Here is a 23858-nt window from a genome sequence, read left to right on the forward strand (position 1 = left end):
TTTCAGCCCTTTATATTCAGCATGTCTCTATCGAAATAAACCTACGTTTCTATGAAAATTGAAGCTTTTGTTTTTTTGTGGCCCACATAAACTTAAACCTTGTTTATTTGGACCGTGTTCGCCTTTGAGTTTGACATGCTTGCAGTACAAGACTAATGACGTAGCAATCGGCTGCTAAAATATTTGCTGCTATTATTAGTGGAGAGAAATGGTGAGGCAGTGCGGTGCATAAGGGAAATGAATGCAACACAATTATAGTAATCAGTCATTAGCGAATTTTGTAGTTCGTTATTAATAATTACACATAACAGAATATTGTAAAAATTAAGTTACAAAATTTTTATTAAAACATTTCTTACATATCGTTATATTGGCTAGGCCGCAAAATATTTGTTGTGGGCCACATGCAAATAGGCCGTGAGTTTGACATGCTGGGTCCAGATACTATTCTAAGTGTTCTGCATATAACAATGCTAAGTGTTTTGTGTAACTTAAAAATGTATGAGTGGATACTATTATTCCCACTTTACAGATGAAGAAATTGAAGTCCAGAAATGTTGACATACTTGCTTGTATCACACATTTGTTAGTGATAGAATGTGGATTCTAATTCAACCAATTTGACTCCAGAGTTCATGGTCTAAATCATGTACCCTATTGCTATAAAAGGTCTATATCCCATCTTTGACTTGTATGTGTCATTTCAATACATATATACCACTTTACAGATTCCTAAGGAAAGAAATTAGCATATTATAAAGATGGGAGCTCTGATTGTTTTCTCTTAAAATGTTATGATGATAATAACAGTCTTTGTTTTACCTTTCCAGCATGCTTAAATTCTTGTTTATCCTTGTTGGCAAATCCAACCATTGCTGAGGTTTCAATCATTCCTGTCAGAGCAAGTACTGGAGCAATACTCAGAATCAAGAGTGTCATCTCCCATCCATATATGAAGGACACAATAATGGACAGTCCCATGTTAGTTGCATTTTGTGTTAAGACACCGATCCTCGAACCTGTTGCCTATAATCAGACATATTTTGTAAAAAAAAAGTCAGTTAATCTAAAATTTGTAAGAATTGCTATTATAGTTTCTTGAAAAACAAGGTAGGCTTTCTTTTTTAGGATTTATACTTAGATTTTAACTTTGAATTTATATTTAGGGATTAAGTAATACCCATATTTTAAAAATGTCCTGTGCTATGGACTCATTATGCTTTATTTATCTACCTTATGTCCAATATTGTTGTTCTTTGACATATTCCTATCATGCTTTAAATACTTTCTGACACAAAAAGATTTTCCAGTTCCTACTCCTGGAATCTGTCTTCTCCAAGGAGTCTTGGTTCCTTTTAGTGGAGAATGTGATTTAGAAGTCAATATATGGTGCCAATTGTGCTCATTATTAGTGAAATGTCAGTGGCTAGAACTGGAGAATGTGTGTGTGTGTGTGTATGTGTGTGTGTGTGTGTGTGTACAGATGCATGCACACATTGAAATCTACATTTATTTCTCTAGTTATATTTTTGAAATGTGTGAGTTCACATCAATACAGTTCCAATCCAACACCACAAGGTTATTTTCAGCATTCTTCCTTCCAACATTTGTTGTCCCCCTTTCAACAGTGAGAAACCTGGCTCTCATTTTCTTTAATAGACTCATGTGATCAATCCCTCTGTATATAACCATTCTGCTATCATGGCTGCTGCTTCTGCCCTGCATGGGCATCTGCCTCACTCTGCTCTGGCTCGGCATTCCCACACCAGGCTGCTGCCACACATGGATGCCCACTCACGGTATGTGGGCTACAACCCCAGTCCTGCCCTCCCCCTGCACTGATGGAAGACTGACACTCTTAGCCACGATGCCATGGTGGAGTTGAATGGAATAATTGAGGACATTCATTAAAATGTATACTTTGGATATGATGTCTTACATTCCCTTTCTGCACTTTATAACTTGGTCTCACTATGCAAAGTCTAAAGAAACAATATCAAAGTAGAAAAGGAGTTGGAAACATCATGGTACAAAAGAAATTTTTAAAAAATTTAAATAGAAATATCTTTACAACTATTTTCTAGGAACTACATGCCTTATGAATCAACATGTGAAACATAATTAACAAAATGTTAAATTCTTCTGAAAAAAAATGAGACCCTTATTTACATAGAAACACAACTATAATCAACCAAGATATCAATTCACTTTTTTTCCCCTTCTTTTTTTGGTGCTCTGACAGGGATCAAACCTGCAACCTTGGCCTATTGGGACTATGCTCTAAGCAACTGCACTACCTGGCCAGGGCTCAAGTCACATTTTAAAACATATTTTGCTCTGATCATGAAAGTATGACAATTAGAAAAGATTTAGATAATGCTAAAACTTACATCCCTCTAGACATAGATACATATTCAAGTTAGGATTATTATATGTATGTAGCTTTTTCTATCCTGCTTTTATCCCTTTACATTATACTACAAGCTTTTTCCTGAATCATTATAATTAGTATTCAAAAATATTTAGGTTGTTTCCTAGTTTTCACTATTAATGATAAAGATATAATGAGCACCTTTGTGTGAAGTCTTTGTGCTTATATTTTATTTTCTACTGTTAAATTCTTAGTCTGAAGTCATATGTAAAACAGTATGTGTTCTTACATTCTTGGTAGCTAGTGTCAAATTGCTTCTATAAAAGATCATATCAGCCCTAGCTAGTTTGGCTCAGTGGATAGAGTGTTGGCCTGCAGAATGAAAGGTCCCAGGTTCGATTTTAGTTAAGGGCACATGCCAGGGTTGCAGATCCCCAGCAGGGGGTGTGCAGGAGGTAAGCCAATCAATGATTCTCTCTCATCATTAATGTTTCTCTCTTTCCCTCTCCCTTCCTCTCTGAAATCAATAAAACATATACATATTTTAAAAAAGGTCATATAAATTTTCACTCAAGTACTCCCAAGTTAGTATTGTCATTAAAAAAAACAATAATAAAAGAGCCCTTTCTCCACCCAGGGCTCTGCCTCATTCCTCAAAAATCTTTTGTGGCTTCAGTTTCAAGACTGCATTTGGCAACGATCCACTATTTCCCAATTACTCACTAAGCTATCAAAGAAAACTCCAAAAAAACCCCCCCAAAAAACAGCAAATAGCAAACCAATCACTAAAGACTGAAAATTAAGGTAGACAGAAACCTATTTTAAGTGTCTTAGGGTATTAAACATGAGCTCTAAGCCTATGAGACTGAAGTAGGAATATCATTTGGTACTTAATGCTGACTTACGTCTCTGAGAGTTTAAGGATGAGAAGATAAATGTTTTTATGTATTAAATTATTCAGTGTATTAGAGAAAGAGGTAGAGGTAGAGATACTAATTGAGCTAGACAAAATAAACATTTGATAGTCACTTAAAATTAGTTTAAAGACCATGCATATCAACCTCATTTCTCAAAACATTTAAATGTAAATCTGACTAATTTTTGGTGAGATAGTCCTCTACTTGAGTGTTTGTTGGCACATACTTTTCTACAAAGTGACTTGCACTTGCATATCTTTGCGTTTTGGTTTCCATTTGTGTACTAATCTGCTGCTTAAAAATAAGATTATATACCTTTTTATATGGTATTTTAGTTTAAGCTACCAGAAACTTCTTGAAATGTTTAGTCATTCAGCTAAGAACAGGCCACAAACCTTGCCTTTTGGTGATGGAAGTAGAACAAAAAAAGTCTGAATATATTTGTCCTGTTCCATGAAGAATTAATAGAAAATAACAGACATTTGGCTTTGAAAAATGCTGTAAGAACTAATGGAAAATGGTCTTAAAGATCTAGAGAAATAATGTACCTCTTGAATGAATTTAGAACTGGAATCAGAATAAGTATAATGAAACTTCCTTAGATCCTTTAGAAACATGCACAAAAATACAGTTGTTTTTTTCTTGGAAATTAAGAGCAGAAAATCATGAATAAATAATTCTTTAGATAATAATTACTTACAGAGTATATTTCAATTCTTAGGTACTATGCTAAATGTGAGGAATACAACTTTTCTAAGAAAATTACAGTATACAAAGAGGAATGGCTAGTGTAAGAATATAAAGAGAAGGAAACTCAGTACACAATTGTAGAAATAAAGTTCTATATATCGGATTTCTGCTTTTGGCTAACATGGAGTATTGGAATGGTTTTATGCTCCCATCTAAAACAAAAAATAGACAAAACTATGAACCAGTGGTTTTCAAGGTACTGAACTTAAGGCAGTCAAGGGCAGAGATGGGGAACAAAGTAGGTGAGCTCTATGATTATCCTAGCTTACCCCTTGAAAGAGCAGTCAGACTTCAGATTAGAAGTGGTTAATTACGACAGAGCCCAACAGAGTAGAGCCCTAACTTGAGTAAATGTAGCTGAGCTCTGGAGAGGTCACGGAAGAAAGCTAGAATATGTTGCAGAGAACACCAAAGAGGGGTATACGGAAAGAGAAATCTGGATATCTGCAGAAGGTCCTCCTTCAATACTCAGCTGAGTAATATATGTGTGAGGGATGGGAATGGTGGCTGGGAATAGACCAGAAAACCTCATGATTCACAATGTTGAATAGAATATGTAGAAGGATTTTGCTTCAATAGTAGGCTGTAGTCCTGCCTAATAAACCTTAAAATCAAGACCCAAGTGGATCAAACTGTTTCTAAGGTAACGTAATTGCATCTCAGAACAAAGCCAGATATATAAAAATACAAAAATATACAGCACTCAAAAATGTTAAATTTAGTTGTCAAAATTGCAGGTATGCAAAAAGCAGTAAAATAAAACCCACAATGAGCATAAAAAGCAATAAATTAAAACTGACCCAAAATTGACACAAATGTTAGAGTTAGCAGACAATGATGTTAAAAGTTATTATTATTGTACTACAGGCCTGGTGCATGGATTCATGCACTGGTGGGGTCCCTCGGCCTGGCCTGCGCCCTTTCACAATCTGGGGTTCCTCAGGGGATGTTAGATAGCCGGGTTTGGCCTGATCCCCGCAGGCCCGATCCAGACAGGAGGGAGCCTGATCCTGTGCATTGAGTGTCTGTCCCCTGGTGGCCAGTGTGCATCATAGCGACTGGTCCACCAGTCACTCAGTTGTTTGGTCGCTTAGGCTTTTATATATATAGATAATATATATTTCAAAGTTAAGAGATAATGCAGATATCAGACCCATATCAAATTCTACAAAGGAAAATTTCAGTGTCTAGGAATAAACTTTCACTGGAACCTGTTGTCTGTGACTGTCTTAGTGCTATAATGATGGAGTTGAGTAGTTGCTAGAGAAACCTTATGTGTCACTCTCCTTTGCACTGCTGCTCAGCGTGTGACAAATCTGTGAGGTGATTACAATTTGACAGCATGTTGAGTGCCACATGTATTGCTATACTGACATTTTATCCTAATTTTAAAAAATTACTAGTGCATTTTCAACATCTCAAAAAAAGAAAGGAAAAGACTTTGAATGTCCTGCTTTTAAGGAACAATGGACTATGGGTTACTTTGTGTTATAATTAGATGCCATAGATTGTGTTTATGATGCCATGACACTATATAATACTAAAAATGTACAAAATACATCAACATTACCAGACTAAGCACTCATCACAATATTCCTAATTCATAGAAAAGCAACATTCAGAAAAATTAGAAAATTTAAGTGAAGTATCTCATCTTAGCATAATTTCTTCATAAAACTAAAAAGTGAAAATGAGGCTGAAATTAAGTTTCTTAGTGGCTCATTTGTTAGCTAAGCAAATAAAGTCATTTATGGATAATGAGTTAATTAAATCGTGTTTGCTGCAGTGGAAAAAAATTTGTTTAGAGAGCACAAACTTATATCAGATGATTAGTGTTTTGGTGAGAAAAGTTGCTCAAAAAGCTGAGAACTTTGTCAGCAATAACAATAGTCAATTGAAAACCAAGGTGGATTATTTTGATTAGCTTTACCTGGCTCTTGATGGGTTGACATATGTTACTGATATTGCTCAACTGTGGGTTTTTTGAGGAGCCAATGCTGAGTTTGAAGTGACTGAAAAGTTAACTTCAATGAGTAATCTGCATGGAACAACTACAGGTGAGAATATTTTCAAAGAAGTTGAGAAAAAACTAAGTCAGTACACCTGAAGTGGAATCTGCTAAGATGTATTGTAACTGATGGTGATGAAAAATATTTGTAGAGCAGAAAAAAAGACTTAGTTGGACAAATATATGTGAAAATATAAGGTGTTTAATATTGTTATTCACCGTATTATTCATCAGCAAGTATTTAGTGGAAAATCATTGAATTTGTCACACATTATTGGACCAGTCTGATGATGATGTTCATTTGCTCTTATAAACTTAACCATCTTTATTTCCATTTTTGTCAAAAACAGAAGCTGACTATCTTGACTTGCCTTACCACACAATTGTTTGAGGGGTTAGCAGTGATAGTTTCATTGCAATATTTTGAGTTCAGAGCTGAGATTAAAATTTTTCTTTATAAGAAGAACCACCTTTAACCATTATGGCTTTGGATATTAGCTTCTGCTGCTGTAGATTTGATAATGTCTCTAAATGAAGGCAAAACAGAAATTATATGTCTAATTTATGCTATGATAAAGTCATTTTGATTATATGCCACACTTATACTATAGTAAAGTTATTTTGATGATTACTAAAATTTTTTAATAAATCTTTATTGTTGAAAGTATTACATATGTCCCGTTCTCTCCCCTCCCCCATTTCCCTCTCCCATCCCCCTCCACCCTACTAACATTCTTTGAATCACAAATAATGACAAGCTGTTTTATGTATTTCCCATGTCAAAATGTTAAGTCAAGAAATGAGGTCACTATTGTCCATGTAATGATAACCTAGTTCAGTGGTCGGCAAACCGCGGCTTGCGAGCCACATGCGGCTCTTTGGCCCCTTGAGTGTGGCTCTTCCACAAAATACCACGTGCGGGTGTGCACGTACAGTGCGATTGAAACTTCGTGGCCCATGCGCAGAAGTCGGTTTTCGGCCTGGGCAAGTCTATTTTGAAGTGGCATTAGAAGAAGTGGGGGGTGTCGGTCCGTCGGTCGGTCGGTCAGGCGACGGGAGACGCGGCCCAGGCGGCCCGTGGGATACACAGCGCAGGGGAGGCGCACATGATTCATGCACGAGTTGAGTGAGCCAGTCAGTCAGCAGTCTCATTGTGCAGTGGTTAGTGCTAGTCGCGTCCGTTTTTAGCAAAGGCCAGCTTAGGAGTACCCTAATTAAGTTAATAACAATGTACCTACCTATATAATTTAAGTTTAAAAAATTTGGCTCTCAAAAGAAATTTCAATCGTTGTACTATTGATATTTGGCTCTGTTGACTAATGAGTTTGCCAACCACTGACCTAGTTATACTTAATCAATTCATTGGGCTTTTGGAATTAATGAGTTTTTTTATTTCTTTGGGCAGTATAATCATATTTATGATGAGAAGAATTCTTGTAACTTATATTTGTGTCTGTCAGTATTACATCAAGTGTAGTGTCAATAATATACTTCCTTGTGGACAAAAATGAGATAAGACTTTTGGTTGATGAAAAGGGGTTGCTAAAAGATACAGCAATAATATCTTTGTAATTTTGTGGAATCTAGTCTTCCAAAGGATCTAAAATGGCCTTATACCTTTAGTAAAACTACATTTTACACAGAAAATACTCTCTTGACAGATATACTGGAAATACACTGTGACCTCAGGCTGAAATAAGAACAGCTAAATTAGTTGTATTTGTTGAACTATTTCAGGAATCATGCTGTCCTATTACTTTATTTTACTAACATGTGTTTTTCATGGCTCTCAAAGTATCAGAGTTTCTAAAAATGGCCAGGGGCATATATTTTTTGGTCATTAGTAAATATTTCAAAATAATATTTATTATTATTAAGGAACTATTTTATCAACATTCCCCCTAACACATTTGATAAAATAAAATGTAACTGAAATTAGATGATGAAGAAACTGAGATGAATATGTCTTAAATTGCTATGATAGGAAATATGACCCTGAATTATTTCATAGGGTAGTGTGCCTTTGAGAGAAAAGAAATAGTGGACAAATAGGACTGATAAATAATTCCTCCTTAGATAAAAAGAGTATCCATTCATGTTAGATATGAATTTATCTTTATAAGGCAAAGCAAGGACTTATGTGAATTACATGCTAGTAGACACAGTCTCACTCTTGAAATCCTTCATTGGCTGTTTTGATTTTTAAATTCAGTAATTTTAAAATCTACCATCAGTATTCTAACCATTTTTCTTTAGCTACTTCTTCTCATTCAATGAAAATGATCTGTCCAAATGTTATTATGAGACCAACATTTACAATTGCAACAAAGTTTCAAGTGATCAAATTGTATTAGTCAGATGCTTATAAGGAATTAGGCTCACACATATTCTCATTAATTTCTCTTGATGAGAGACAACACTATTTATTAGAAACAACTAATTAATTTAAGGAAAACAATGTTGGTCTTTCAATCCTAATCTGTTCTTTTGTTAAAGTAAATACTTGCTAAAAGAGAAGATGGCTCACATATAAAATACAGCTGCCAGTAAGAATGCCTTTTCACTGAATTCTTAAAAGATCTAAATGAATAGATAGTAAGAAAAACATATTCCCACAGTAAAGAAGAAAACAGCAAATTGTGTAGAATGGGGATTCAAATGGAATTATAGAGACTAATATTTCTGTCTAACGAGGTGAACCCTGGAATTTCTAAAAAAGACATTGTCATTTACATAATTCTATTTTTGCTATTAATGCTATGCCCATTACTTTAGTATGTAAAATTCTACCTATCATTTTCCCCACTTATGCCAGTAAAATTTAACTGCTCAACCCTATTTTAATATTTAAATACTATCCAATGAAATTTAGAGCCCTGCCTTCAAAATTATCAAAGAGAGTTTTGGGAAAAGATGAAGGTGATGCCCCTTTCCTCTTGAGCTCTTTCTAAATGATTAAAATACTTGTCCAAACCAATATGGATGCACTGAAATATTCACAGCTATAACCAACTTGTTCTATTCTCTGGTAATAGAAATCTGCCCTTGTATCTATATATTGAACGAGGTCTTGAGGAAGTTACATAAGTTAGAATAATGGCTATATCCTGTGGAAATAGCCTCCATAAAATGCAATTTTGACGGGCTGTTTCAGCTGATAATTTGTTGCTCTGGCAGCAATGCTGTAATTGACATTTTAATATTTGTAAATAAAAAATACTTTTAAGATTTTGTCATTCAGAGAGAGGTGCATCATTAACTTTCCTTTTCTCCCACATTGATGATAAGGAAAAAGGATACTATAACTGCTAGAGTTCTTGTTTTAACAAAGAGATTAGAAACTTTACCTCATTTAAGTTAAAAGTGTGAAAACTTGTTTTGCACTCATTTTCTCAATTATAGTTGAAATCCCACTTGTGATCAAAGGTTAATTTTCTAAAATAACTGGAAGAAAATTAATAAATTATTATTTATCTCTTCCATACTACTGTACTCCCCATACTTATTTAAGCATCACTTTGACATACATTATACTGGTCATTCTGTCATCAATTTTGAATATGGTGCATAAATATTTTGTTTATATATAACATGACCAGTCATTATTACACATATCTCTAACTTGATCTGTATAACAACTAGTACAGAATCATTCCCAGATGTGCACATGAATCTAACTTGTTAGACATTATGGTAAGTAAGGTCTTATTTATTGGGGAGAAGAAAAAACTAAATGTTCTTCTTTTTAAATTAAAAAAAAATGTTTTTATTGATTTCAGAGAGAGAAATGGAGAGGGAGAGAGAGGTAGAAACATCAATGATGACAGAGAATCATCAATCAGTTGCTTCCTGCATGCCTCCTACTGGGGATCAAGCCCGCAACCCAGGCATGTGCCCTGACTGGGAATCAAACCGTGACCTCCTGGTTCTTGAGTTGACACTCAACCAATGAACTACACTGGCTGGGCTAAACTTTCTTCTTTTATTAAAACATCCTTACACCTTTTACTGAGATCTCTTTTTAGCCCTGGGACTTACCTGGTCTCCTTAAAATGTGGGTCATCTCAGTATAGCTCATGTATATGCACAGACACATGTACATACATGCATACCACATACATATGCCATTTAAAAAAATAAAAGCAATATACATACTCCTTGAATTTGTGCTATATCTGTGGCTAATATTGTTGTCAAGGCTCCTGTGCTGTTTTCCTTATCATCAAACCAGGAAATATCCTAGAGAAAAAAGGGAATTAACATACAAGTATCAAAAAGATTCTCTGAGTTATTATTTTGCTACAGTATGTCACAAGGCATTTACCTGCCTCCTTACTCACATGTCCTTAATTTTTGTAAATATCATGGATCAAATAACTTTTGTTTCTTATTTCACAAAGATCTATACTTAGATATAAACTGAAAACTTAAGTCCAACAGCTTGGACTTATTGCCATGCTACAATCCTATATAATAAAAGCCTAGTATGCTAAGTGTCCAGTTTTCCGTTCAACCAATCAAAGCATAATATGCTAATGATATGCTAAGACTGCTCAACCGCTTACTATGACATGCACTGACCACCAGGGGGAAGATGCTCTGACTGGTAGGTTAGCTTGCTGCTGGGGTCTGGCCAAATGGGACTGAGCGAGATGGGCCAGACATGCCCTGGAGCCCTCCCGTGGTCCCTCCCCAGCTGGCTGGCCAACCTCCCAAGTCCCTTCCCGGCCCCAATCATGCACCAGTGGGGTCCCTCGGCCTGGCCTGCACCCTCTCACAATCCGAGACCCCTCAGGGGATGTCAGAGAGCCGGTTTCAACCCGATCCCGCAGGCCAGGCTAAGGGACCCCACTGGTGCATGAATTTGTGCACTGGGCCTCTAGTATTGTTAGAATAATCAATGTTAAAAATGATCAGTTTGAACCACCAAGTAATTTGTAATTTTACTCCACAAGTAATTTGTGGAGAGCAGACCCTATTTAAAAAGCAAGCTAATGCACCACAGAAATTAGAAATATTTCCAGACCTTTCTACTTAAGCCAATTAGTAATAAACTATCTTTTTCTCTTTACGACCCACATAAGCAAGGCTTTCTCTGACACTTCGCATTACCCCCTACATTTTATAAGCACTGACCATTGTGAGAAGCTAAGGAGGCAGAAAGGCTGCTATGAAACCCCTGCAGCCAAGAAGCATGCAATCTGAAGAAGGAGACAGGTAATAAAAATATAAGCTATAAAAGCAACATGTTATAACCAATTTCATTTTCAACAGCAAATAGAGACAGCACTTAGAACTTCTCAATCCAAGGAATTCTGATTTTATTAGCTATTGAGTGTTTCCTTCCACTCACTCAAACCACATATCTCTTGTGGGTTAAAACTACAGGAGACTGTCTCTGAAAAGTGATTTGTTTTTAGTGAGTTAAATAACTGGGCTTACAGCAGCCCAGCCAGGAACCTGGTGCCTAGGTTACTAGTACATACAGATTTTTGCCAACTAAGGAAACAAAAGCATAACAGATAGAAGGCTGTGTATTAATCATGAAGTCACATGAGAATAAAGCTCCCGAGAGGGAATAATAAGGCAGGAGCCAGAGTGTGTACAATCCTGGCATGACAGCACTACTCTCTAAGCCCTTGAATGGAAAAGTGTCCCAAAGAGTTTAGGGTCCTAGATACCCAGAGGGCATCCTGTGGAGACCATGATCTGCACTACACAGTCACTTTGAAAACAACCCCAGTCAAGAGCCTAACATATTGGGAACTCACATCAACAACAGTAATACTATAGTACTCTTGAACTGGAAGACATTGCCTGTTTTTTATTGTAGACACAAAAATTTAAGATATACTGTACATTTTCTAATTATTTTTATATTGCAATATGACATGAGTTGTATAGAGAATTTTTATATACAATGGGATTTTAAAATGTAGAAAGAGAATTCATTACTGAATAGTCCATTCTTGATTCTATAGTAACACAAAGCATAGGATTCATATGTGACTAGTCTTAGTCATTATCTGGTGTTCAATCAGCAAGAATTGCTTTTCAAGTCAGCAGCTGTACACTCTAGGGCAGTGATGGCGAACCTTTTGAACTCGGTGTGTCAGCATTTTGAAAAACCCTAACTTAACTCTGGTGCCGTGTCACATATAGACATTTTTTGATATTTGCAACCATAGTCAAACAAAGACTTATATTTTTGATATTTATTTTATATATTTAAATGCCATTTAACAAAGAAAAATCAACCAAAAAAATGAGTTCGCGTGTCACCTCTGACACGCGTGTCATAGGTTCGCCATCACTGCTCTAGGGACTGTTTTCCAGCATAGGCAAAATATATTTTCAAACGCTTAGAGTTTCTAGAACATAGCTGGTGTTGAGTAAAAATTAGCTTGCTTCTTCTATTTCTGATAAGTAAGGCTATCAGGTTTTTTTTTATACTAACAAATCCATTTTTTCCTGCAAAAATTTTACTAGAAATAAATAACACTAAGTACTTGGTATGTACTTTTTCATTTAATTATCACACCTCTGTGAGATAGATATTATTATTATCCATATTTTATAAATGAGGAAACTGAGGCACAGAGAGATTAAATATGACTTGCCCCAGGCTACACACCTGACCAGTGCTGAGGCCAGGATTTGAACTTAGGCAACTAGATGCCAGAGATTTTAAACAACTACCTCACATCTAACTGAAGCATTATAGTTGAGTTTCATTACTTATTTCTCCTGCTTCAGTACTTGTTACCTCAAATCCTTTTGGAATTAGCCCTTTGAGATCCCTTAGGGATCACCATTTAATTCCATCATCTTATGATTTAGAGACATTCCCACAGAAGACTTAGCCAATCTAATTTAGAGAGTAATGGGCAAAAATAAAGTTCAAATCTGTTCAAAAACCCAATAGATCTATAGGTCAATATTTATCATTAAGAAATATAGGGTGTCCCAAAAATGTATATTCACACTTTTGAATAATTATAAAGGCAGTGTTTATTAAAATACATTTCATTTTCAAAATTGAGCTCTCAGCTGTGAAAGTGTATACACATTTTTTGGGACACCCTGTATAAATTTAGCTTTGAAACACAATTAGCAATGCATTATTTACAACCACTAAAGTCAGCAACAATTAGAACATTCTTTTTAACTGGAAGGAGCACAAGTAATCAAATAAAATATGGAGTTTATACCTATAAAAAGACACACCTGATTCCATAAATACCTCTACCTCAAATGAGGTTTCAAAATGGTTATAAAAAGCACTGCAAGTCTCAGCATGCTTTCTAAGCCTTAAAAAGTCTTCACTTGGGACAAAAACCAGGTAATAAGAGTTAGGCAAAACTAAACATTAGGAGCTTCCCTCACTGTAGACAAAAGTGAAATTGGGAAGATATTTATAAAGAAACCCAAATTACTATTATTTTCTTTTCCTCCAATTACACACACACACACACACACACACACACACACACACACACACACACACCCCAAAGATAAGAAGCAAAAAAGAATGCTGAAGGATGAAAAGGGAAAACAAACACTAAGCTGAAAGGGCTGAGTTAAATTTAAGAGGGAATTTTAAAAACATGAATAATATAGAGATTCTGTGTGTATCTCTGTACATGCATGTTTTTTGAAGGACCAGAGTTTATGGCTTAGAGATTGGTGCATTCTTATGAGCAGAAGCTACTTTATCCATGAATGCTACTGTCCTTATGTTCACAAGGCTAATGCTAGGCCAAGCATCAGTGTCCATTATTAACAATCAGGATATTGGATTAATAATATCTACAAGTTAAAGTGGCTTGTGACCTTGAGACTCTTCTACTAAAAGCATACTGTGAACCTCTACAGAGGAATTTCAAAGTAATGCTTTAAAGGTTAAAATGTATACCCTTTTTGTTTAAAACATTCAATCAGGGAACATTTTCAAAAATTTCCAGAAACTGAAAATCCTCGAACATGAAAAAACATAAATCATGAAGAAAAAAACAAAAATGAGCAAATGTTGTCAACTTGTGTGAAACATAGTATTAGTTAATTAAAACTCCACCTTATATCATCAGAAATTTGCAGTAAAGACATTGTGTTCATAAATAAAAAAAACAAAAACAAAACTAAAGTTCCAAGTTTGACATGAGCCAGACATGCAGGCACTATATGGTTTTATGATCCCTTAGATTTTCCTTTTTCTGGATTAAGCAGAGTCTCCAGTCTCTGGACCTTTTTGAGCAGAGGGTGTCAGGCACCAACTACTTTGGAGCATCAGGTTGCTCTGGGAAACCTCCCATTTGTTTTGTTGCATTTTGTATCTCCTAGTTCCCTAAGTGCACAAAAGTGAAGGAGTTTTGTTACACAGCAGCCCTCCAAACGCTACTGCTAAAAGTCACAAGATGTAAAATCTGGTTTTGATGACTTGGCTGGAGTGACAGAAACTCTATTTCTGAAAAGAAATGACCTGGCAGGAAGCTATTTGTTCCTGCACAGTGAGTTCTGGTGACTGAAAGTGTGGTGAAGGGCTCCAAGTGATTACTGCTTTCAGGGTAACCCAATACACCTCAGCCTCCTGAAAGAATTTTTGAGGTGCCAAACGGAGAGATTCCTGTCATTTGCCCCCAAGACTCACTTCTGAAGATTATTACTTAATCCACCTAGTTTTATTTATTTCACAAGTGTGATTGATCACCAGTGTTCAGCAGGCCGATCTGCCAGCTAGACTGATGTTATCTGAATTCTGAACTCTTCTGAGGAAGGAGAGATTGGCTGCTTTAAGACATATGAAGTGATTGTTTCCATGCCTCTGGCTCTATTTACTCATCAGTTTATTTTTGTTCATTAGATTCCTTGTTTGTTTAGTTTATGCATATATGCATTACCACTGGACAGAGACAAAAGGTCGTGAAGGCTTGGGGCAAGGTAGAGACTGGGTGGAGGGGGGCAATGGGAGAGAAAAGGGGTATATCTGTAATACTCTCAACAATAAAGATTTTTAAAAATAAAAAAGTATGAAGTAAAAAAACTTAAGCTGTGCACATGGGTGAGAACAAGGGAAATTAACTCTTTTTCATATATGTTATTCAAGATATTGTAGCTCTTAACTTTCCTTTTTAGTTTTAATTTGAGCTTCCATTCTGATCCTAGAACACTACATTATACATTAAAGATTTGTCAAGAAATATGCAAGGAATGAGGAGCAGACTCTAAATCCTGCTTTCTATAAGTTGTATTTTTGAATACAATTTTGAACTTGCTTCTCTTACAGAAATTTAAGAATTCTGACATCAGATGCCACTTGGAACACAAAAAGCATGCTTTTAAATGAGCAAAAGAAAGGTTATGTCAAGAAACTGACTTGAAGAAATTGACTTAAAGCTAGAATATTTAAAAAGCACACTTTTAAATAAAATAAGAAAAAATCCACTAAACACTGACCTGATATAACATGGTTTTAAATGCCAAGTGCCTTAATCTCATGGTCAAAATTTCCCCTGCTCTGCCATAAAAGAATCCCTGGAAAACAAAAAGAAAATCTACATTTATTCTTAACTCTTTCCTATTTCTTTGTAACAGTTACTATATTTACTTATTTATATTTTATTTAGTTATTATATTTAGTTATTTTTATCTCAAATAGAGAAGATAACATAAATAAGTAATCACATTAAAACTTGTTTAATTCATTGAAATCTTACCTGAATGAAATAACTGACAAAGCAAATAACACCCAAAATGATAAATACCATGGAATAAATTTCTGCGTCACGCTTTAATGTGGTTTTATCATCTTTTTCAAACATCTGAAAAAGAATAGATTTTTTAAAAATCAGGTGATTGGAAGCAAATATGAAAGAGAGAAAAAACTAAAATGTCTATTCATCAGGATTTTAAAAATGAATTTCAACATAATAAGGTGTACCATTGTTTTATCCTCTATGTTTATTAAATGGGATAAAAGCATAATTTGCTGTTAATTCTCTCACTTAAGATTATATATATATATGAAATCAGACAAATGAGTCCTCTACCTGTTATTTTCACAGTGTATTGTCAAAGAAACTACCAGCTTGAATTATTTCCAATAATTTTCAATAAGTCAGATTTCTTAGTATTCCTCTATTTAGAGCACTACCTTCAATATGAGAACTTTGCACATGTCCCTAGAAATTGTTCCTAAAATTGGTAATTATACATGTACATATTGGCATCTATGTTGATTAAGGCATAACTGTGCAAATCTGGGAGATTGAAAACTTAACATAGCTCTAGTAAAATCCTTGAATCCATCAACTTTCCTTGGTCCCTCAGCACAATCTAAAACTCTTTTTTCCTCTCCCTGATCTGGCTGTTAATAAAAAATGGCCATTGTTTTGAACAGTTGAAAGAAGAGCAGTCGTATTTGTCTATTTTATTGCTTCAATGCTTTGGAATGCTGATACAGCACCGAAGTCAAAATTAGAACACAAAGCAATTTATTTACTGATTGCCCAGTCAACAAGTTCCAGCCAAAAACGTCACAATAGTGGCTGGTTTGTTCCCTGAGAGCATTAGTTAACCTTTTTGTCATGGATCCCACAGTAGAGGGGACCCCAATTTTCCTCTTGCTGGATCAGAGTACAACAGGTCTGTTCTCTCAGGCCACACTTTGTTTATAATTGTTGAGACAATTAGCAAATTAGTTTTACTTACAGTTATGATTTTTGCAAAGATGATGGAAAATATTGGATGAACAGTTCCATTTAGAACAGAAGCCAATGTCCCCAGAACTACAGAAGGCCATTCAGACTTGTTTAATTTTAAAATTTTTAATAGTGAAGCTTCAGGGAGACCTGTCTATAAATAAAATACCTTGGTTAAAACCCCAGTTTGAGAGCATAATGGAACCTAGGGAAGTTAGCAATCTTAAACAGACCGATAATGTAAAATATCAAATACAACAGGTGAATCAGTAGAAATAATTTTTCTTAGAAAGATTTCGCTGCCCATATAACTGGTGATGACCTCAAAACAAAGGAATCTTGCTTAAAAGTGACTATTTGTGCAACTTCTCCTTTTGGCATTTCACTCAGTTGCTACCATTAAAAAGTTCAAATTAACCCACATGTTTTGATAGCTAAGACTCATAGAGGAAATAATATGTATATTTTTCTTTACTCCTATTAAACTGTATGAATGTTATTCTCAGAGAATAGGAATTCCTTCCTCTTCCATTTTCTGTTTGGTATAATTCACTAGTAAAACCACTTGGGCATGGAGTTTTCTTTATAAAAAGGTTTTAACTACAAATTTAATTTCTTTTTAATAGATATAATATTATTCAAGCTATTACATTGTTTTGAGTAGGCTTTGGTAGTTTGTGCCCTTCAAAGAATTTGTCCATTCCATCGGAGTTGTAGTATTTGTTTGCAGAAATGTTTTCATATGATTGTATTATTATTATTTTAATATCTGTAGTTTCTGTGATAATGTCATCACTCTAATTCTTTTTTTAAAAATATATTTTATTGATTTTTTTACAGAGAGGAAGGGAGAGAGATAGAGAGTTAGAAACATCGATGAGAGAGAAACATCGATCAGCTGCCTCCTGCACATCTCCCACTGGGAATGCGCCCGCAACCCAGATACATGCCCTTGACCGGAATCGAACCTGGGACCCTTCAGTCCGCAAGCCGACGCTCTATCCACTGAGCCAAACCGGTTTCGGCTCTAATTCTTAATATTGGTAATGTGTGTCTTCTTTCTAAGTTTTACTTGCTTAGTCAGTCCAGAGGTTTTTCAGTTTATTGATGTTCTCAAAGAACCAGCTTTGGAATTCATTGATTTTCTTCTTCTTTGTAGTTATTCTTTTCCTTTTAGTGTTTTAAGGGGGAAGTTTATAGTTTATTAATTTGAGATCTTTTTATATATAATACAGGTGTTTAGTAGTATACATTTCTTAATATCCTTTTGTGCTTCATTTGAAATTTTCATTTTGTTCAGTTAAAAATACTTTTGAATTTCTCTTTTGATTTTTTCTTTGATCCATGCATTATTTAAAACTGTGTTATTTAACTTCCAAAAATCCCTATCTACTTTCTGTTCTTGATTTTTTATTTAATTCTATTTTGGTCAGGTAATATACTTTGAATTACCTGAATTTTAAAAAATTTATTGAGACTTGTGTTATGGTCCAGTATATGGCCTATCTTGGTAAATGTTTCAGGTAAATTTGAAAAGAATGTGTATTCTTCTATTGATAGGTCTAGACTTTTATAAATGTCTAGTAGGTCAAGTTGGTTGACAGTACTATTAACACCATCTCTATCTCTATTGAACTACTGTTTATTTGTTCCATCAATATTTAAAAGAGGGGTGCTTTTGAAATCTCTGAATATAATTGCAAATTTATCTATTTCTCTCTTCAGTTCTTGGTAAACTGATCTTTTTGCTCTAAAATTTACTTTGACTGCCATTAAAATCACACTCTATCTTCAACTGACATATATCATTTAAGAACCTGTAAATAGGATACTTCCATTTTTTCTTCCTGCTCTTTCTGATGGCTCACCGAGAACATTCCTGCAGGGTGAGCTCTTTTCTCCGTTGTTCTGCCTACAGTTTTCTGAGAGCTAGGTGCCTGTTTTCTCATGTGTTTGGATACCAAGTGCTTTCTCCAGTTCTTCGCTTGGCCAATAAAGGTGTAACCATGGGGACCAGATAGCACGGGCCTGTTTCAGCCAGATCACTGATGCCTGCAACCTCCTGCACACAGCTTTGTTCACTTGGGCAAGGAGTACTTTTTCTCATGCTTGCTTCCCCACTCCTACCCCCAGGCTCTCCGCTAGTCCAGATCACCCTGCTGTAACCCTCTTTACATCTCATACCACTCAGTACTACTCTATTCAATTTCCAATTTACCTCACTCATTTCAGCCTCCTTTCTCTTAACATGCCCAGGATGCACTTTGGGCCTCAATGCACACTCTGAACATTTTCCTCACTCTCTCTGGTTGTGCCCTGGGATTAGAGGACTAGACCCTGTATATGCTGGTGATTATCTGTGTCCTGGTAGTGGGGTGGATCTGGGTCTTTATATGACCCAAATTAATTCTGAACATCACTGGTAGTATCTGTACCACAATTCCTGAGCCACTGTTTTAACCCACAGTTTGCCTCATAGGAAAGAAAGAATAATGTAACATTCTCATGAGCTTTCTTGTCTGCATAATGGCTTCTGACAAAAGCGCTGGCTTATTTGAAGGCCTCTTTCTTACAGTGTCATAGCGATGCTACAGTAAAGTTTGGGAAAGAGTTTGTTTTATCAATTTAGTGCTATAGTAACATTTTATCATAAATGCATTCTAAATATTGTACAGATTAAATAAAAATTCATTGGAGAACATGTGGGTAAACTTGTTGATAGTTGAACCATTACCTCTTTATGTTGAGTAGATTCCTCAGACTTGTCAGTAAACTGTGACTTGATGCTATTCATTGAGCACAGAGGAGCTGAACTGGTATTTTTTTCAGAATTTGCCACTGATTCCATCCGTTCATCAGCCTTTTTAATATCCTTAAATGAGACATACAGGTTACCATTAGACTAATGCCTTAAAAATTCAAAGAAACTTTATTAAACATCCCTCTAAACCAGTGCTTCTCAACCTTCTGGCCCTTTAAATACAGTTCCTCATGTTGTGACCCAACCATAAAATTATTTTCGTTGCTACTTCATAACTGTAATGTTGCTACTGTTATGAATCGTAATGTAAATATCTGATATGCAGGATGGTCTTAGGCGACCCTGTGAAAGGGTCGTTCGACCGCCAAAGGGGTCGCGACCCACAGGTTGAGAACTGCTGCTCTAAACAATATTGCCTCTGTTATTGAAAGTGGTATATTCTTATGCAGGTCTTGCTGAAGTTTTCAGGCTTCATAAAGAGCAAGTCCAACCCATACTAAAATGTTAGTGAGTGACAATGACTTACTATGCCTTCCCCACACCCCCTGCCTCTCCCTAAAGATCTGTATAATTAACTGGAGAAAACAATGCCTTAATCGAAAACAATTATTCCACCAGCAGGGGCAGATCTTAGTTAAAGGAGCTTTGTGAGGGAGATGACTCAAAGATACTCTTTCTGATCCCTTCTTCCTAGCTTTTTGGGGAGCTTATAATTTTCTAACATGTAGCTAGGCACTTAAATGTGAGGCTGGTCCTGAGTCTCAGGAAGATCTCAGGAGAATAATACGTTCCAAGCCTGCCACTGCTGCCCATTCCAAACTGATTAAAAAGCAAAAGTGGTGGGGCCAGTTCATAAACAATAAGGAGTTCCAAAAATATCAAGTTAAACTTAATGGAACTGTTTAATCCATAGGACAGGATGAAGTTCTAAACCAGAATGCTCTAAGTCTAGTTTTGTTTTTCTTGCTACTCAGAGAAATGAAACCAGCTTTAATGAAGTAAGGAGCTAGATATTGTCTGCTCATCTGAGTGGTGTGAGTAAATAAATTTGACTTCCCAGAGAAGAGAGGAGAGGAAGGGAAATGGGACAGAACTGAGGAGCCTAGTCAGGGTGATTGTGGCCCAGATCAGGGTGGGGAGTAGAGATGAAAGACATAGGTGGATTTAGGTACAAAGGAGAATATACACATGAAAGGCTTCCCAGGGACACTGATTCTTTGACAAGCTTAACAACTGTTAATCAGTCATTTCAAAGTACAATGAACTTTAACCAGTCCTATACTATCCTAACATCTTTAATCAGACATTCTTTTGTGCTATCACTTTCTCCCCCCACCCCTATAAATTTCTGTACTAAGAAAGAAAGCTTTTATTTGGCTTTTTTATTCTTCAGAAGATATTTACTTTGTGACAAGTTTAAAGTAACATTTTGACCTCTTTTAATAATAAATTTTTCTAAAAAGGTGCTCTAACAGGACAAAGACAACTTCTTTTCCTGAGAAGGCTGCTAGACAAAATAAGTTTTGGTATGTCTATCTGTTTTTATTTCATTTTCATGTGGAAACTCACTAGATGAATATGTCTGCAAATAATCATGCATGTTCAAGACAAATAACTACAGCATTAATCTCCATGGTTTGAACTTTTCTGAAAAGTTTCATTGGATAATGTTAATGCTAGTAATCATAATATAATAAAATTTATGTCAATAATAATTCAAAGCACTGTATATGAATGAATCAATTTAGTACTCACAGGAATTCATGAATAAGTTACTATTATTTTCCCCATTAGAGATTAGAAAACTGAGGCAAAAATTTTTTTTAAATAACTCAGTCAAGGACTAAAATGATTAAATTGCAGAGTTGGGATTCTGGTTAAAAAAAAAAACCCTGCTAACATTATGTCACGTAAACATTACCTGTGACATTGCAAGTGAATAATATAAACTTTGTTTTGCCATTAGTTCCGCATGTGTTCCTTTTTCCACCACCATTCCATCTTTTATGGTCACAATCAGATCTGCAGTTCGAATAGTGGAAAGTCGGTGTGCTACCACAATTGTAGTCCGACCTTTGCTTGCCTACAAAACAATAAATACAGAAACAATATAAAATTAATAGAATAACAAACTCTTCAATATTCAAGAAAACTATTTGTCATATATTTTAAATGTCAGAGAATGTTACTTTGGATATAGACATTTGGAAACACTGATGCATTAGGAAGGCCAATGAAAATTAAAATAAGAAGGAAGTCATAAAGTTAATTAGATTCCAAATTGGTGGATTTATAAAACCATGGTATCTTAGAACTAGAAAGGAAACTAAAAACCATTTAATCTGAGTCGCCTAACAGCTCTCTGGTTATTAGTAACTAACAGTAACTAAGTAGCCTGATCAGTGTGGCTCAGGGGATTGAGCATCATCCTATGCACCAAGAGTTGACCGGTTCGATGCCCGGTCAGGGCACATGCTGCCAGGTTGTGGGCTTGATCCCCTGTAGCGGGTGTTCAGGAAGCAGCTGATCAATGATTCTCTCTCATCATTAATGTTTCTATCTCTCTCTCCCTCTCCCTTCCTTTCTGAAATCAATAAAAATATGTTTTTTAAACATTTAAAAAGTAACTAATTAACTTAAACTCACTATTTCTCATGCTCTTCATCTCTAGAATGGGGATATTTCTTAACTAGGTGGGTACAGATTTAAGGTAATGTGTTTTTAACTTTAAAATAAGAAGGAAGTCATAACTTTAACTAATTACAAGTATCATATACATATGGAAAAGTACACGTATGTGTATAAATCAGTGCACTTTCACAAACTGAATAGATCCAGATGTATAGTACCCAGATTAAGAAACAGATCAGCTCAGCCTCTCTCAGGCTCTCTTCCAATCACTGTTGCCCAGCTCACACACACCAATGGTAATCACGATCCTGACTTCTAACAGCATAGATTCATTTTGATTTCTTTTGGTATTTTATATAAATGGAAACATAATGTTAAACAAAAACACCCAGTCATAGAAGGGTATATGACTGGGTGTTTTTGTTTAACATTATGTTTTTGAGACTCATCTATTTTGTTGTATATAATTGTGAATCATTCATTCTTATTGCTGAATTCTATTGTGCAAATATACCACAATTTATTTACCCATCCTATGTTGATTGACATTTGGGTAGTTTCAGATTTCTTCCCATAATAGGTTCTTATACATGTTTATTTGGTGAACATATGTACACAATTCTACTAGTTATATACCTAGAAGAAGAATTAATGAGTCATATGCTTAGCTTTTTAAGCTTCTGCCAAACAGCTTTTCAAAGTGGTTGTCCCAATTTATAAACCTCCAAAAGTGCAGGAGAATTTTGGTTACTCCATATTCTCATAACACTTAGTAATTTCTGTCTTTGTCTGGTAGACGAGTGCTATCATATTGTGGCTTTTATTTGCATTTACCCTTTGACTGATAAAGTTGAACAACATTTTATTTGGTTAGTGGCAATTTGGATTGTAAACTGTAGATTTTTGCTCATTTTTTTTCTATAGGTTTTCTCATCGGTTTTCAGGATTGTTTATATATTCTATATATGAGTACTTTGTCAGATTCTACGTTTTACACTTATGTTTCCCCTCTAAATGGTTGTCTTTTCACTTTCTTAATGGTGTTTTTTATGAATATAATTAAAAAATTTTAGTGATCAGTTTATGATTTTTTGTGTCCTATCTAAGAAATCTTTACTCCAATGTCATGTGGATGTTTTTCTATCTTTTACCTTACAATCTTTATAATTTGTGTTTCATATTTAGATCTATACTTCATTGGAAATGAATTGTATGTGATGTCAAGTAGGAATCAATGTACATTTTCCCCATACAGTGGTACCCCTTATTGAAGGTTTCACTTTTTATGATTTCAGTTATCCTGAGTCAACTGTGGTCTAAATATATTAAGTGGAAAATCCAGAAATAAACAATTCAAAAGACATTTTGAGAGAGACTGCATTCATATGACTTTTATTACAGTACATTGTTGTAATTGTTTTATTTTATTATTAGTCATTGTTATTAATCTCTTACTGTGCCTAATATAAATTAAACTTTATTATAAATACTAGAGGCCCAGTGCATGAAATTCATGCAAAGGGGGCGAGGGGGTCCCCCTCAGCCCAGCCTGCACCATCTCCAATTCAGGACCCCTTGGGGGATGTCCGACTGCCAGCAGTTGGACATCCCTCTCACAATCCTGGACTGCTGGCTCCTAATTGATCACCTGCCTGCCTGCCTGGTTGCCTCTAACTGCCCCCCCCCCCCCCCGGGCCCCCCCTGCCGACCCCCCCCCCCCCCG

At 35.5% G+C, this 23858-nt stretch overlaps 1 protein-coding gene across 1 annotated transcript in view; it reads right to left on the reverse strand.

Moving 5' to 3' along the window:
- The window catches only part of ABCB5 (ATP-binding cassette, sub-family B (MDR/TAP), member 5), a 79089-nt gene that overhangs the window by 18580 nt on the left and 36651 nt on the right, over positions 1-23858 (reverse strand). Inside the window, exons 14-20 of the mRNA XM_005872301.2 lie at positions 21426-21587; positions 19478-19615; positions 16754-16897; positions 15760-15864; positions 15500-15577; positions 10202-10285; positions 823-1026 (exon numbers count right to left, since the gene is read on the reverse strand). Coding sequence (XP_005872363.1) covers positions 823-1026; positions 10202-10285; positions 15500-15577; positions 15760-15864; positions 16754-16897; positions 19478-19615; positions 21426-21587 — 915 coding nt within the window. The remainder of the gene's footprint in view (positions 1-822; positions 1027-10201; positions 10286-15499; positions 15578-15759; positions 15865-16753; positions 16898-19477; positions 19616-21425; positions 21588-23858) is intronic.

The sequence above is a fragment of the Myotis brandtii genome, unplaced genomic scaffold, assembly GCF_000412655.1.
Source record: "Myotis brandtii unplaced genomic scaffold, ASM41265v1 scaffold374, whole genome shotgun sequence".
Taxonomy (NCBI): domain Eukaryota; kingdom Metazoa; phylum Chordata; class Mammalia; order Chiroptera; family Vespertilionidae; genus Myotis; species Myotis brandtii.